This window comes from Belonocnema kinseyi, chromosome 8, assembly GCF_010883055.1.
Source record: "Belonocnema kinseyi isolate 2016_QV_RU_SX_M_011 chromosome 8, B_treatae_v1, whole genome shotgun sequence".
In the NCBI taxonomy this organism is placed as follows: domain Eukaryota; kingdom Metazoa; phylum Arthropoda; class Insecta; order Hymenoptera; family Cynipidae; genus Belonocnema; species Belonocnema kinseyi.
Window position 1 is genome coordinate 119,889,477 of NC_046664.1, and position 17,125 is coordinate 119,906,601.

At 32.6% G+C, this 17,125-nt stretch overlaps 1 protein-coding gene across 1 annotated transcript in view; it reads left to right on the plus strand.

Annotated features, from left to right (window-relative positions):
- The window catches only part of LOC117178298 (dachshund homolog 2), a 1,316,001-nt gene that overhangs the window by 658,392 nt on the left and 640,484 nt on the right, over nt 1-17,125 (plus strand). The window contains exon 8 of the mRNA XM_033369665.1: nt 8,039-8,122. Coding sequence (XP_033225556.1) covers nt 8,039-8,122 — 84 coding nt within the window. The remainder of the gene's footprint in view (nt 1-8,038; nt 8,123-17,125) is intronic.

Here is a 17,125-nt window from a genome sequence, read left to right on the forward strand (position 1 = left end):
AAAAACTGTTGGATTATTTACTCGGAAATTCCCGTAATGTTCTGAATAGGGCATGCTTCAAGGGGTCATTATAATAATTGCCATCGAAAAAACTCACTATGTTTGTCAATTTTTTATGAAATTTTTAATATAGATATTGATGTAGGTTTCCTTAGGACTAATAAATGCACTCTTGAAATACATATTAAAATTTTTTATTTATTTTATACACTTTGTATACACAGAAATAGCAGTCATACGTACCGCCGCGAAAAGTGGATACGTCCCGGTTTGTTGTAAAAATTATTGAACTGGGCCATTAGAAACAGAAAAATAAAAAAGTTTTAGATTAAGTATGACAATGGCTATGATCCCTATAAAATTTGTTATGAAATTTTGATTTTTACTATATTTTTTGTACGAAAAGTAGTGAAAAAACTACGACTTTTTAATATTTTCGCCACCATTTTGTTATTTTTGCTCGTATATTTAAAACAATGCTTAGAGGACATAACCATTGTCATATTTAATCTAAAACTCTTTGATTTTTCTGTTTACGATGGCCTAGTTCCGAGAATTTTAAACAAGCCGGGACCGACTTTCGAGGCGTTGCGGTTGACTCTGAGTTGAGTGTGCGATAGAGACAGAAATATGATAATCATGCCTAAAAGGGTGGAGCTCGTTAGTCGCAAAAAAATGTTGACAGCCAATCATAGTTGGAATATTTTCAGTAAGAAATGGTACGTAGTAAACAAAGTTTGAAAAAAATTACCTGAGAGAAAGTCATCAGGGGACCGTCACCTTGGGTCAGGCATTGTCTGGAAACCACTACCCTTGCGGCGGGTGGTAGTTTGTTGAGCGGACGGTTTTTGGCCTCGCAAGACCTTCCCATTGTTTGAGATTAGACACGGCGGAGAAAAATCCGAATTTTGTACAGTATTAATTAATACAATTTTAATATACTGCATTAGCATTTTTATATTATTCTGAGTAAATAAAAAAAGGTTGATAAAAATCGGTCAATATTTTCAATCTTAGCCGCATAGGTTTCTATTCCCCAAAAGGGAACGTGTTTTCTTCTTTGTAACTGTACCGACAGATAACCTCACAGAGAAATCTTCTATTCCCCAAAAGTGTTCATATTCCGAGATTCTTTAATTGCTCCTAATAAGTTCACAAAATATGTGTAATAAATTGTTTTAATTCCTTCATGTGGAATATAAGATTTCAAAATTTAATTTAATCAATTCAAGTCCGCCTCTCTAGAGTTAAAATTATTTTAATTCACACATTTAAATAGATTTCTTTGATGCATTTTTAAGACGTTTAAATAAATTATTAAAATGTAAATAATTAGAAATTTGAATATTTTTCGAATTTATAAGTTATAGAAAGATTCAATAACAAAAATTATTTCTTGAAAAAAAGATCCTACTCCATCTTCACTCCATTGGGAATCGAACCACAAAACTTCTGATTTCCGGTCAGGTGCTTTCCCAATTAAGCTATTAGAGGGATCAGAATAAGAACTCTTAATTCAAGAAAATAACGCCAATTTTTAGCTAGGTGTTAATAATATAAGTAATTATTTAAAAATTTTTATCTGCTATATCATCAGAGATTGTACCTTACCGGCAGTAGATCAACCCTCCAAACCATGAAGGCAGAAAATGTACACATATCGATCAAGTTAAGAATCTTCAATAACAGAAAATGTCTAATGTCTTAATAAGACTAGATGGAAAATAATATTTCCAAAATTAAAATTATTTCTTGAAAAAAAGATCCTACTCCATCTTCACTCCATTGGGAAACGAACAACAAAACTTCTGATTTAATAATAAAGCATAGGTTAAATAAATGCTTTCGTTCAATTTTACTCAATCGATTGAGAGGAATTGGATTTTCACTTTTTCTGTTCCCGTTAGAGGATTTTTAGACGGAGGAAGAATTGCGTATTCGTAGGGATACAAATTCTTAATTTTTCTGAATTTAATGGTTATTACCGGGTTCCTGACTTTTTTACGAATCCAAGCATACATTTTCGTCTCATTGAAACATATGGTGGAGATAAGTTCGAAATATACTTGATATCAAATGCAAATTTGCATGGCAATTTCTCATTCTACTTGGAAAAGTCATTTTTAATATAAGATTATTATTTTTTTATTGTTAAATAATCGTTACAAACCGTGAAATTATTCTTCAAAAGTTAGGGTAACTTTGGCCAAGTATTTTTTAAATATAAATATCAATTATTAAAGTTTGTTTGAGCAGTGTTAGCCTAGTAGAGATTGCTGATTTCGTACGTTTTTCATAAAGGATCTAGCCTATCCATTTTCTAAATTTTAGGAATAATCATCACAAGGCGTAATTTGTTGTAATTGACATTTTATTTGTGAAACATTGCTGCGTTAGGCTGGTAAATCGTTTAAAATGTATAGAATTTATTTATACTAACATTATGAATAATGGCTTGTATACACAATAGGGTGGTTCGAAAAAGGTACCTCCAAAAATTTCCTTAGTGCATTTTAACAAATGAAATGTGCAGTTTGAAATTATCATATTTAATTCAATAGGACATAAATTGGCGTGCATCAGGTGAACGAGCTATTTATCAGTTGTAACAGTAGTCGTAAAACAACGCTGACTTCAAAAAGAAAGAATATATTTTACATAAGGATGATGTAAAAAATAACATTAGTCACTTTTTATTCAATACATTAATTCGTGGGTTAATCACAATCCATTTCACGTCTATACCCATTTTCGAACGACCTTGAAGCCTTACAAATATTTTTAAAGATTTGTTTAAAATTTATAAATTTATAAAGACTCTGAGAACTTTGAAAGAGATTACAATAATTTGAAGAAATTTTCAAGATTTTCAGGTATTTTATGAACTTCAAAGACATTTTCGCCATCTTTTTACTTAGAAGTATAGTTTACGTGATTTGTAAACATTTGAAGGCATTTTTTAAATGAATTTCATTACTTTTATTTAACTTTAAAGCTTATGCGTTACTATAGGGTAAATAATGTTCTAGAATTTCTGAGAATATGCAAAGATTTTTCAGGAAGTAGGAGGTTTTAAAATATTTCGAAATATGTAACATGATCTAATAAGATTTTTAAAGGCTGTCTATGATTTTGAGCGATTTAACAAATATTGATGTACTTCAATACATTTTCCATGCAGTCGTAAAATATAATTTCAATATTCGATGATATTTTTAAATATTCCATGTCATTTTCAAGATATGTAAACAATTTCAAGGGATTTCGAAGGGTTTTAATAATTTTATGTAGTTTCAAAATTTTAATGGATTTCACAGAATTGTTTGTGACGATCTGAAGAGATTTTCAAATATTTCGTATGATTCATTTGGAATTCGCCCTAAAATTTTATTAGTTTATCGTAAATCCTATTCAGTTCTTTTAATTTCTTTTGAATTCTTCAAAATTCACCTAATTCTGCCCAATAGAATTAATTTTTCCATATTGTAAATCAGAAAGTTGTGAATATTTAAGCTTGCGAAAGTGAGGAATACAACAAAAAGAAATTTGTCAAATATTATTTTTTGAAAGTGTTAAAGTTTCTAAAGCAGTATTTCAATATATTTCGAAACTATTTTTATGATACGCTTCGATCAGACGATAATTCATATAGAGCATTTTCAACATTTCAAACTTTATTTCCACTTCTTACGACTATTTTATATGAAAGCATTGTTCACAATTATAAATGATGTGTTATGCTTGAATCGGATTGTTATGCTTTTCGAGACATGTCGTTTAGGCTAAATTTCTCCGAAATTATTGTGAAAAATATGATTTATGTAGTATGCCTGGATTAGGAAAATAACGAGCTATGTCTAGGTGTTATCAAAAGTGAAATAATGCTTATTATATCAAAAATAGGCTTGGTCAAAGTTACCCTAATTTGGAAGAATTATAACATTCAATTTTTCATGCGAAAAGTGACTCCTAAAAGTATATAGCACTCGAATCAGAATTTCAAGAAACGCCCAAATCCGTTGAGCATCAGAGTAGTATTTTTAGCATATTTTTTGGGAACTTTAAAGTTTCGTTCCTTTCATTGGGGCCAAAGAGAGAATTCAGAAAGGAATCCAAGAAGGTTTTCTTGAGAATGGTGCCAGATGTGAATTCCATTTTGCGTAGGTATACCTGGGGCAAAATCCTAATATTCGGTACTCCTCCCTACGTGCTCTGTCACGAACAATAGAGTTCTAAAACGCTCGAAAAATAGTTCGAAAACGCTAAAAATTGCGAACTCGGAAATAAGTAGGCTTCCGCGATCATTAAAGAGGCTTTCGCGATATCCTAAAACTTCCTCCGTGCGCTGTCAAAATGAGTTTTCCCGATGATTTTAAAGTACTGAGCGAGCACAATGGCTCGCTAAAGTGTCTTTAATGCTCGCGGAAGCCTACTTATTTCCGAATTCGCAATTTTCGAGCGTTTTCAAGGAAAAACGAGGACTGAAAATCTCTCTCCAACCTCGCGCAGAACTCTACACGGAGAAACTTTCAGTTATAAAATTTGATGGTACAATATTTATTTTTACAATACGACAATAGCAAGCCAGGATATAGAGTCACTATTGCAAGAATTACTATTGTGAATATTAAAGTCTGAAGTTATTATGTCTATTCAAATATAAAATAAATGATTAGATAATTGCACTTATACCAAAAGGAACTTACTATAATCCCTAAGACAGATTGTGAAGTTTACAAAACACAATAGTTAAAACATTCTGTCTCTGTTCATTCTACGTATTTCTAATTTTTTCCCATTGAATATAGGAAAAACTTCCATGGTCGAAAGAGCAAAATAAAAATAAATTAGCATTCACTTCACGCACTATACATTTTATACATTAAACATACGATTAAATATTTATATTTTATTCTAATCTGAAAGAGAAAAAACCTTGTCAGAAGATATCAGCCCTGAAGGGAATTGAGCACGGGCCTCCAGGGCAGCAGAACGGACATATTTCCCTGTGATAAAACAATTTATAAGTTTTAGGAATTTTATCATCCTCATGAACTTCGGCGCGTGTAATGACGTCATTTGGTACTGAATCGCGAAGCAGTACATTCGTTTGTTTTTTCTTTCATTGTACTTTTCCATTGAAAATGGTAATTTTTTTTACCTATTTTGCAACTTATGCTATTTTAAATGTTAGTTATTGCAACAACGGTTTTATCATTTGATTTGTGAATTTCACTTTTTTCAACTTCAATCTGCTATAAAAAATGTGAATTTTTCTAATTATAAATGGCAATTATTAGGCTTGTAGTATATTTATAAATGAAATGGAAAATGTAGTTCTTCCTTTGGCTGCGGCAATAATACTATTTTATCCGCTATATCCTAGATTACTATCGAAAGTTTGTAAATATTAAAATTATAATGCCAAATTTTACGATCAAGAGTTTTTTCGTGTATTTTTCGTGACAGAGCTTTTCAGAAAGACTTTATCTACGTTTGTGCGACATACAATTTTCGAGATAATCATTACAAGGCGAGAAATTGGGCTTCAAAAGTAGGATAACTTTGACCAATCATATTTTTAATATAACAATATTCATACATTCACTTTTGATTACACATATCCATAGCTCGCTATTCTCCTAACCCAGACATATCACATAAGTCATATTTTTCACAATACTTTCGGAAAAATTACACCTAGACGACATGTCTCCAAAAGTCCACGTACACAGCTCTCTTAATGCATCTTAACGTGTTTCGACGTCCTTCGACATTCTTGAACATCTTTATTGTCGAAGCAAGTTCAAACACATTAAACGTGTTTCAACTTGTATCGATATGGGTGGATATTTTTGACGTAAACGCATAGTGTCACGTGTTTAGTCATGTTTAAACGTGTTACGTTTTGCTTGAACATGTTTAATGACTAGGCATACATATTTTGACGTGATTCCACATGTTTTAACGTGTTTCGTTTTGTGTGTCTCTGCACACCTATTCTACTCACAGACTCCCTAGTACCAAGTTTCCTAAAAATATGTAAAAATTTGGAAATTTTGGTTGTCATATCGGATCCGATATTTTGAATTTTACATGAAATTTGTCATTTAAATAGGAAATTCTATAAGTCAACCGTCCTTGGAAAAATATTCTGTCTTGATTTCCTCCTGGGTATAGACTAATCCAAGACAGTTTTAATTTATGTTTTAATTTTTGCTCGTGAAACGGAACCAGGATATTTTTTATGTTTTTAGACGAATATTTTTACCTGAAAAAGAACATTTATGTCTTGAAACACGATTATTTGACATGAAAAGAACAGGAATGATTTATAACTCAAAGACAAATCAAAAGTCTTGCAACGCCTCCAAGGGTTTCACTAATCCGTTTTAGATTTAACAGAATGTTAATATTGTTTATCTCCATAATATTTGTTTTTTATGTATTATTAATAATTTTTTAAATGTTCAATCTTTATGTTCTTTGGATGCTTCACCTAAAAATGTTGTCTGTTTCTCCTATCATGAACAGTTCACTAGATAATTGTAGAAATGGACAGTTTTAATCTTTTTGTGGAAAATTGTATATGCCTGTAGTTGTTGAGGGGACATGTTTCGAATTTCTAAATTAAAAGTAAGTAGTCACAAAATTACAAGTTCTTTTGGCTATAAATTCAAGAGTTATAAATGCAAGAGAAGTTGGTATATCTCTAATGTTTAGCAGGTGAGACGGGACCAGACATCATGGTGTTAAGGAAATATTGAAGAGATTCAAAACAAAACCAACTCTAAATATTTTTTAACGGAGTAAAGGGGTTGTTCTGAAGTCAGCATTGCGACATAGAATCAATGTATTGAGTAAAGAATATTCTTGAGCAACTTGTATATTTTAAATACATTAAATGTCTATACTGAAAAGCTTAAAAAGCTAAAGGATTCTTTTTTTGTCTTAAATTTCTTTTAAGTTGTTTTTTTCAACCTTTGAGTACATCTACACGGAGAAAACGATATCGCATGAATTGCAATGTATACCGTGATTCCTGCGCTATATGTCGTAATTATCACATTCTAATAGCGTAAAATCGTGATATCGTACATTGCAAGATTTTAAATTATATTATTGTTATTTTATTACATTATATATACGAGGGTTCTTGTAGTGGACAAGCGATGCTGGTGCACTATAATATCCTGAAAAGCTCCGGAACCTGCTTGTACATTATTATGTTGCGCTTTATTTCAATACAGATACAATACTTTGTACTTTTCTTACTTGTGTGTACAGATCTTTTCAAACTAGGAGATTATTTCTGTGCCTCGATCGGAGACTGCTTATTTAGATATTCAAAATGAAGCAAAAATTTTATTTTTCAAGTTTCCTTTTACATTTGTTCCTTATTTTACATGAATATTTATTTGAAGATATCCGTTGGAAGATATCTGTTATCTTTTTGAGGTGAACAATTTTTCTTCTTAACATTTGTCTCATATCTCGTACAGTTTATGCTGAAAAATTGCGTTTTTGATTTTTTAATAAGCATTTTAGATGAATAAAACCAGAAATATTGGTAAAAAATAGTTAGTTAACGAACTCGTCCATTTCCTCTAATCTTTCCAAAGTCTGTTTAAGCTTAATCTAATCTCATTACCCATTGCAATTTATATCATACCTACAAGCCACTACTACTTGTGCTCAGGGAGTCTTAAAATGTGGAGATTTGATGAAAACTGTCAGGGTAAAATTTTACATAAAACTAACACCTCATTAGGATTAAGATGTAAAGAATTACGTAATACATCATATCAGGTAATATGATTTTTTACGTTTGGGGGCGGCTTCATCCTTCTAAAACCTTACGAACCGTTATCCAAATGAATTAAGAAAATTTCACATTTGGTTTAATACCCAATTGGAACTTTTTGGCTGATGCCCTCGCAAACCAAAGAAACTTTTCTTTATTTAAGCCATTCTTATACGTAATTTATATATTGCTTTATTAGATTTTATTTTTTTCATAAAATTGTATTTTTTGCAGCTGAACTGCAGATGGACGTGCTAAGAGAAAGGCAAGTCAAGGACAGCCTCGAAAGACAACTTCAAGATGAACAAAAGACCAGAGGTGAGTACTAGAAATCTGCTTTAGCTTTTTTATTAAAATAAATTTGAAGTGCTATCACTCTTCGGGAAATTTAATTCACTCAGGCCAAAACCATGCAAAGTGTGCTTAGTGTGACGATGCGTGGACGCAGGAAGTATATTCGTGATATAATAATAGTTGGACGTGTATCGAATGTCTTGAACGCGTTTCGAACCAAGGGTTAACTTGGTAATAAATCAAGAAGCCGTATAGACTATAAAGTCTCAGCTCATCCTATAGTATAGAACGAGGATCCTGCGAATCCTATTATTCTATGTTGGGGGTCCTAACCCACCCCCACCTGCTTCTCGTTCTCCACCTTATACGCTCCTTCGTCTAATGGCAGGAAGACGCAGACCAAGCCAAAGGCCGTGATCACTCATCCAAGTTTGGATCGGATGTCAGATCGTAATAGAATAGTCCTCTCGCGTTTATACCTCGGTTCCTTTGACCACGACCTCTCTATCTTCTTATGTCACAAGGTACTTACTCCCTTGCATCAGCTGCCGACGTACCTTAAATTCAAAAAGTTTTAATTGGACTCCTATTTTTTTAACCGAAGAAAATCACAGGAGCAACATGATGGAGGTTGATGACTTCGCTGTCTGAAGAAGATAGCGTCTCTTAAGACTTTCTCACCGTGCATAGTATATTTTAGTTCCATACAAATTTATGATATATTCATTGTTCATAAAATGAAAATGAGCATTTCCGTACATTTTCTGCATACTCCAAGGATAATTTTGTAATTCGCAGTTTGTTTAAAATTCAATAAAAAATACTAAAAACAGTTTACAACTTTAAGAGCTCCGAATATCGGTTAACATAAAAATAAGAAATAAAACAAATTCAAGGTGTTTAAAAACATTTAAATTCACATAAAATTAAAATCGGATTGAACAATGGTTTTAAAAGTTTTATCCCTTCGGTTTCAAAATCTATTGATGCGACGTACTAAGGTAGTGGAATAAACTCTCGTAACCCTTGGTATACCAACCATAGTTTTATAACGAGTTGTACACACTGGGTTAGGTTTACTCGGCAAAACATCTCATATCTTTGTTTATATTTTGAGAATTTCGCCTTTTTTATTTTATTTTATAAAGAAAATCCGCAAACATTAAACATTATGGTTTTGAAATTGAGAAATATAGAAAAACATTTACATATTTCGAAATAACCAATAACATCTTTAAGTCTTTCGTGACAAAATCACGTTTTCTCGAAAGTGCTGCCCCAGTCAAAATTTAGACCCTACTTTGAAGTTGCAGCTCCTTATTAAAATCTGCTTTGACGCTATTTAAACTTATAGCCCATGTTTTAAGGAGGTACCATCGCTACCAGAATTTTCATTACCATTTCAACCAAACTTTCACGATATCTAAATATGATCACCAAAAGTACTCAGTTAAAATCTCAGAAGCCTAGGGTACTTTATAAATAAGTTATTAACGTTTTTAATTTCATCATATTTAACAGTGCGTCTTATGAGAAATGGCGTTTTTGAGCTCTTTACTGAGTGATATCTAAGTAACCACCATTAAAATATTATTGATTTCAACTCAGTAAGTCGTACCAGTGTATATAATACGACTGCGTAGTCGACTGATCTCGGCAGTAGCGATGATACCTCCTCAAAGTTTTAACTCCTAGAGAATGAAACATTAGAGCCTAAATTGAAACTTTAACACCTCTGTCAAGCTACTTTAAATCTTTGAAGCCTACATTTTTATAACTTAAGACCCTACTTTGACCCTGTTTGGCCTCCCCTTCAATACTGACCCTACATTTTATGTTTTGAGCCTACAATGTTCGAACTTCATGAAAATAAAATAAAAATAATTTTGTACTCAGGTTAATTAAACTCATTGGTCATCTTAATGATAGAATGCAAACTCAGTTAACAAATACATTTAATTCAAGAGTTAACCTATTCTCATCAATTATTTATATATAAATCAATACTTCTTTGCAATGTTTAATCACAGAAAAATATTTTCTCTCAACTGAAAATGCTGAAAATTTCTATTAAAATGATATTCATCATGGATAATTACTGAATATTTTCGATTAATAAGTCATTATAAACATTTTCATCAATAATTAATGTAAGTGTGTGTATTCAAGTCATGCAGGTGATTGAGAATCTCAACAAATTCTAAGAATAAAATATTTTTTAGCGCTAACAACAAATATTATGAGTGAAATAAAAAAATTGGAAAATATATTGAAATATATATTTAATAATTATAATTAATGTTGCTGATTGTTATTACATTTTCATTAGAGTATTACAGTTAATTTATTTGAAACATGATTTGATCGAGAAAAAATGTTGTTCCAAAGGAACAGTACCATTTTTCCAATGCTTTGGTCATTTTTGTTATTAAAAAATGATAACTTAGAGATTCTGAAACATTTTCTTAAAGAAATATTATTATTTACGTGCGTCCACCACTTGATTTAGAAGAAAAACTCATTTCTTTTCTTGAGAAAATGTTCACTGTTTTAATTTTTTTTATCATATTTATTCAAAAATAAGAACAGCCAAATATATGAAAAATAATTGACTACTTATCTCGAATTTTGAGACGACGAGACAATTGTGTATAAAACCATTACTGTTATTGTTAATAAAAACTTATCAAGCAATAAATATTAGGTTGAATCTTGATATAAATATTTGTATTGTGTAGTATAATTAGATTAATCATGATGCTGAACGACTTTTTAAAAAATCTTTGCTTTAGAAAGAGGTAAAACCATATTTTTATTGCAATCAGCAAGTTTGACATTGTATTCATTTAAGTGATAAATAACACAGAATAAAATCTAAATAAGTAAGCTCAAGTTCTTTTAAAGCGCATAACGTAGATTACGTCTAAAAAACAGAATCAATTTACATTGAACTCTTCAAAAATCGTTTCAAATATTTCACGAGCCAGAAAGTTAAAAAAAGTAATTACTTAATTAATTGTTTCGGATATGAAAAGAGTTTGGACCTTGAATTATTAGACAGGTGCTAATGATTTTTATCGAAGACATCCTAACGCGTTCCTTTAGCTGAATCGGTTAGGGCGTTAGGGGTTTGGTGAATATTCAGAGCCTGCGTGCCATCTAGGATTCGTTTCATAGTATTTGCGGATTTTTCAGTGCACTATGCTTTAGCGTCATAATCAAAAAATTCTATTAATAATATGTCTAAAAAATAATTGAAAATATCCTTGATATTTATATCACAGATATTATTATTATTATTACAAGAGGGTTTAATTTATCTTCAATACAGACCCTATTCAGAGGCTAAACGTCGAAAAGTGCCCGATTTTCGACACTTTTAGCGTCAAAGTAGGGTCCAAATTGCATTGAAATTGCTGCTTATTCAAAACCCACTCTACAGCTTCCAGCGCCTACTAAGGTAGGAGTTACAGCTTCAAAGTTGGGCCAACATTTCGACTTGAATGTTGTTTATATAAAAATTAAGATTAATAGGCTCGAACATTGATAAGTTCAAAGTTAAACATTTGAACTTCAAAATGTTGGTTTTTGGGATAAAAAAATTTATAAAATATTAGAATTTGTTAGTTAATCATTAAATTACATTTTGGTTTATTGCGACGGCTAAGCACCTTGCTCACAAATTTCTGCATTGTGTCTCTTACACTTAGGTCTCTTATATATTTCAAGTGATCCATGTTTCTGGTGATTAAAGCTTATAGTTCCTCGGCACGGCGAATTCTTGTCCGTGTAATGATTTTAAAGACGTACTCTCACAAACAAGCACACAGAGACATAAATTAAAATTTTTGTTTTTAACACAAGTAGTAAGGGTACCACTCTGGACATACACCCCCACTCTTTCTACTTAACCCGTTTTATCCCAGCGCCTCACGGCACCAAAGTGATTGTAGACAGTGTGATATGAGAATTGCATTACCATTGCCCCTCGGCCCCCACTCAGTCCCCTTTTGGCTCCCACGAACATGGTTCGCTTCTCGAAGTCAAGAAAAACCATGTCAGGCCTCGAATCAGCAACAGAAACAATTGTCGAGAATATAAAGTTCCAGTATATGCGGCACTTCCCATTCTCGAATATTGACTCGATTTCCATAGGAGCATTTAGAGGAGCGACATTAAGGTTAATGCCGCAAGAGTGACAGAGATGGTAATAAAGCACTCTTAGTGCCACATTGTGCCTTTGAATGTAGGCCGTTCCCGCGTGAGTAGGACAACTAGATAGTATGTGATCTAAATGCTCGGGGTGTGCATGGCACGCCCTGCAGCTATCATCAGGAATGTCTTAGCTCAAAATGTGGCGACGGTATGTTAAGGTGGAAATGACACAACCTTGGCATGCAAAAATGTAACCCTCCGTACCAGACTTTAATACGGGCGATTTAAGGAAAGCAAACGTTAGCTCACAAGACATTGACTGATCCTTCACATTTCTGTGGAAGATACCGTGCATCCTCTTATCGAGGAGCTGTTCATGGAAGTTTTTCTCTTGTGCTTTCTTAATGCGGGCTTTCAGTAGTGAGTACTCGAGATAGATAAGATTTGATGCATTTTGCTCACCCCTAATACTGAAGTCAAGTCCGAGTGTTTCAGCAACCTCCTCCGCTGCTTTGTACAGAAACGCTCCTTTGCCCACTTTTTCGTGATTCCTGACAATTTTAAGAAGAGGGTCTCTTCCATTTAAAGCTCTATGTGCTGTACCAAGAATAATCCTGTTGTGAAGACATTCAAGACTCAATATTCCGCGACCACCTTGACTGCGTGAGATGTGCAGTCGCGGAACGGAAGAGTTAAGATGCATACTTTTGTTCATGTGCATAACCTTTCTTGTCCCGATATCAAGGGAGCTGAGCCCGTTCTTCATCCATGGAACTACTCCAAATGAATAGAATACTACCGTGACGGCAAGCATGTTCGTTGCAGATACTTTGTTTCTCGCCGACAGTTCGGAAGACCAAATATGTCGGATGAGACGTTTGTATCTGCTTCGGAGAGTATCCTTTATAGATGTCACATCCTGAATGCGGCTCTGTGGCATGCCCAGGTATGTATAAGTCTCTCCAGCGCAAAGGTGTCATATAGCGCTTCTATCAACGAGCTCAGGATCTTCAGGGATGCCATTAGGTTTTCCTCGCTTCAAATAAACCTTCGCGCATTTGTCTAACACAAATTCCATTCCAATTTCCTTAGTATATCGTTCGACAATCCCTAGAGCTAGATGTAGTTGCTCTTTGTTTTTAACATAGATCTTAAGATCGTCCATGTAAAATACATGAGTGTCCTTGTACTTTCGATCTGCAGGTTTGCCGCACAAGTACCCGTCGGAATGGCAAAGTGCTAGAGATAGTGGCAATAATGTAAGGCAAAAGGAGTGGGCTCATGGTGTCGCCCTGAAAGACACCTCTCTCAAAGGTGACCTTGTTAGTTGTCACACGATTTTTTCCAGCTGAGATAGTAAATCTGGTTTTCCAAAACGGCATCAATCTCTCTATGCACCTAACTATTTGCGGATGAACCTTTAAGATTTCCAAAAGACAGATAAGTCTATGGAAGGTCGAATCGAAAGCTTTCCGATAATCCATCCAGGCCATTGATAGGTCACGCTGGTAGAATGCTGCATCTTTGCAGACACATCTATCGATGAGCAGGTTCTCCCCACATCTGGCTACGCCTTTCTTTGAGCCTCGTTGTTCATACATTTCTTGCCAGACAGGTTCAATTGCTCGAACAATCCTATCATTTAGGATAGCTGTGAATATCTTATAAAGTGTCTTCAGACAAGTTATTGGCCTGTAATTCTTCGGGTCAGCTAAGTTGCCTATTTTCGGCAGGAGTATTGTGCGGCCTTCTACCAACCACTCCGGAATCGGCTCTTCCGTATGAATATAGTAGGAGACGCTGTAAATGACTGAGTTGCGCGCGCAACCCATTTCTCCTCTTCTGAATTTGGAAACTCGAAGATGCACGATTGCCGGTCGGAGCACTTCGTCGATTCTATTTATATATCTATCTGCTAACAGCTAACTGCTTTGAAATAAATTTAGGAGATTGGGATTTTAATATTTCCAGATTTCGATGCTGACGATTCTCATGATTTGAATAGATCGCGCGCCTCTTGATATGCGTATATTTTAAGGCTATGTAATTTCATGTATAAAATATAAATTATATAAATATTAATACTATTATATATATAAATATATACCTATATTAATAATGATAATATTATAATTATGTTATAATAGTCTATTTTTTTTTATTTGAAGGTTCATCTCTTTCGTTGCAAATACATTTTTGAAACTGACAATCAATCAATACCATTTTTGGTTAAGAAATCATGTGTTTTGTTAAAAGGTCGTCTTTCGTTGTAGAAATTAAATTGTTTTATGGCAAATTTATACTTTTTGATTAAAAATTACATTTTTCGGTTGAATTATGAACTATAAATATGTTTTGGTTGTAAAGTCGTTCTGTTGCAAATGCAACTTTTGTTCAAAATTAAAACCATAATTTTTGGGTGGAAATACTCTTTTTGTTTTTAAAATTAAACAATTTCGTTGAAAGTTCATGTCTTTTGTTGTAAATTGACCTTGTTGAGTAGAACTTTAATCTTTTTGGTTAAAAATGTATCATTTTGGGTCAAAAATGCAATTGTTTGGTTAAAGTATCAACTGTACATCTTCTTGGGTTTGTAAGTCGATTATTTCACAAGAGATGAACTACTTTGTAAAAAAATACGTTTTTTAATTATGGCTGAAAATTTAACTATTTGGTTGAAAGTTTAACTCTTTCATTGAAAACTCATATTTTTTGCTTACAAAATTCAACTTTTTGTAGATAGTTCGTCTTTTTTACTTTAAAATTAAATAAATTCTCTAAAAATAGTCCTTGAACTATTTCATTTAAAAATAAGTTTACAATGCTTTTTTGAATGAGTTTAACAGTTGCTAATTAAAAATTAAAACCTTTTTGTTGCAGATTTATTATTTTAGTTGAAAATGTAATTATTTTGTTGGAAATTTGTTATTCTCTTTTTTTTAGTTGAAAATTAAATTACTTTGATAGTTAATTTCTAACATTTTTAATTGGCAAACTAAAATTTTATCTCTAAATAACAATCCAAAAATATTAATCTGGAATAACTTAAAATAAAAACAATGTAACTTTTATTTTAAAAAGTTTTTCGTTAAAAGATTAATTTAGTCGTTCAATTTTTAATGTTACGAACTGAAATTTTTTAAAATTATTTTCATTTTGAACCTTACAAATAATAGCGTAATTTGTATTTTTTAACCAGAAATCTCTCAAATGTTAAAGCCATACAAATTTTAGAATGGTAATTTCGTATTTTAAAATAATTTAATTTAAAAAATTGTAAAATTAAAAGGTATTAAATGTTTGTGTCTTACACCTATGAATTATTGAGCGTTTAAATGAAATATTTCTGAATTAAAAATTTGTAAAGCTTCAGTTTTAAAACTTTAAAATTAAAAATAGAAAGCACGATGTACATTTTTGCAGATTAAAAAAAAAGTTTTTGAGAATTGTAAAATATCTAAAAAGAATAACAAAAATTGTTGTGATTGCTAAGAAAATTGAAAATGATTTTTTAGTTTGAAAAATTAATTTCAAGTGAAAGAAATCAATTTTCAAGCCAAAAGTTTACTTTTCAACAAAATTAATTGATTTTCGATCAAATAATTGGCGTTTTAACTAATAAAATGTACAGGATAAACTTTGAACCAAAAATGGAATAGTACAATTTCGAGATAAAAACTGTGCTAAAAAATTGAATTGAACAAGAAAAAACGAATTTTCAACAAAATTGTTAAATTTTCAAGGGAATAGGTCAATTTTTGACCAAGAATATTAATGTTCTATAAAAAAAAAACGATTTTCCAACTTAACCAATATATACGATTAATTTTTAATCAATCATATAATAGTTACATTTTCAGATAAAGATAAATAATTTTTTACAGAAAAAATTAATTTTAAAGAAAGTTGTTCAATTTTCAACCAATCAGATGAATTTTCGACCAAGATAATTGATGATCTACAAAAAAAGACAAATCTTTAACAAAATACATGAATTTTTAAAGAAATTATTTAATTTTAAAGTAAAAAAGACGAATTATCTGTAAAAAGTTGAACTTTGTAAGAAAAAAATATGAGTTTCAATGAAAGAGTTAAACTTTCAACCAAATATGGAAACCCTTTCCGTAGCTTCTCGTGGGAACAACAATGACAACACCAAACATAGTTGTAGTAAGTGCGGTTCAAAACGACAGAATGCGCAGGGCTCCCGACAATGGGTCGGCCAAAAATGCCGACCAATCTAGAGCTGGGGGAGCCAATGAAAATGGATTCAATGCGATGGATCGGCGGGATCTCGCGACCTTTGGGTGGACGGAGCAACTGAATCACGACTTGTTAGAGTGCTATGCTGAGAGTGTGGCCCGTGAACGGGGTTACATGGCACGGCTGCATGCTCTGTGACCGAGAAACACCCGGAGCTATCGCACTTTTCGCAGCAACGTCTGCGAAACCATGCTGGACTACACCGTAAAAGGGGCTATGTGAGCGGAACGCCTACTCTACCAGAGCTAGAACAAGCCGGCAACAAAGAAAGAGAGGCGATACTAACACCAACCGGGGGCAGACATCCAATAGCTGAAGAGCGATGCTTCACGACCCGGAAAAACATCAACACCAAGGTTTCTCTCAAGTCTAAAGATCTGGCTGAAATGGATGCCGAGCTTCGTGGACATTTTTCCGGTGAATCCGTCCTCTGGGCTATCAATTATTGTGTGTATAATGCAGCGAGAGTTTTGGCCGATGCGAACCGTAAAATAAAACCAACGGCTTATCATAAGACCAAAAGACGAATACATCAACTTGCCATAAAGATAGGCTGGGCAAGACAGTACGCGTCCCGCATTCAATGTGTGATTGACTACATCACATCTG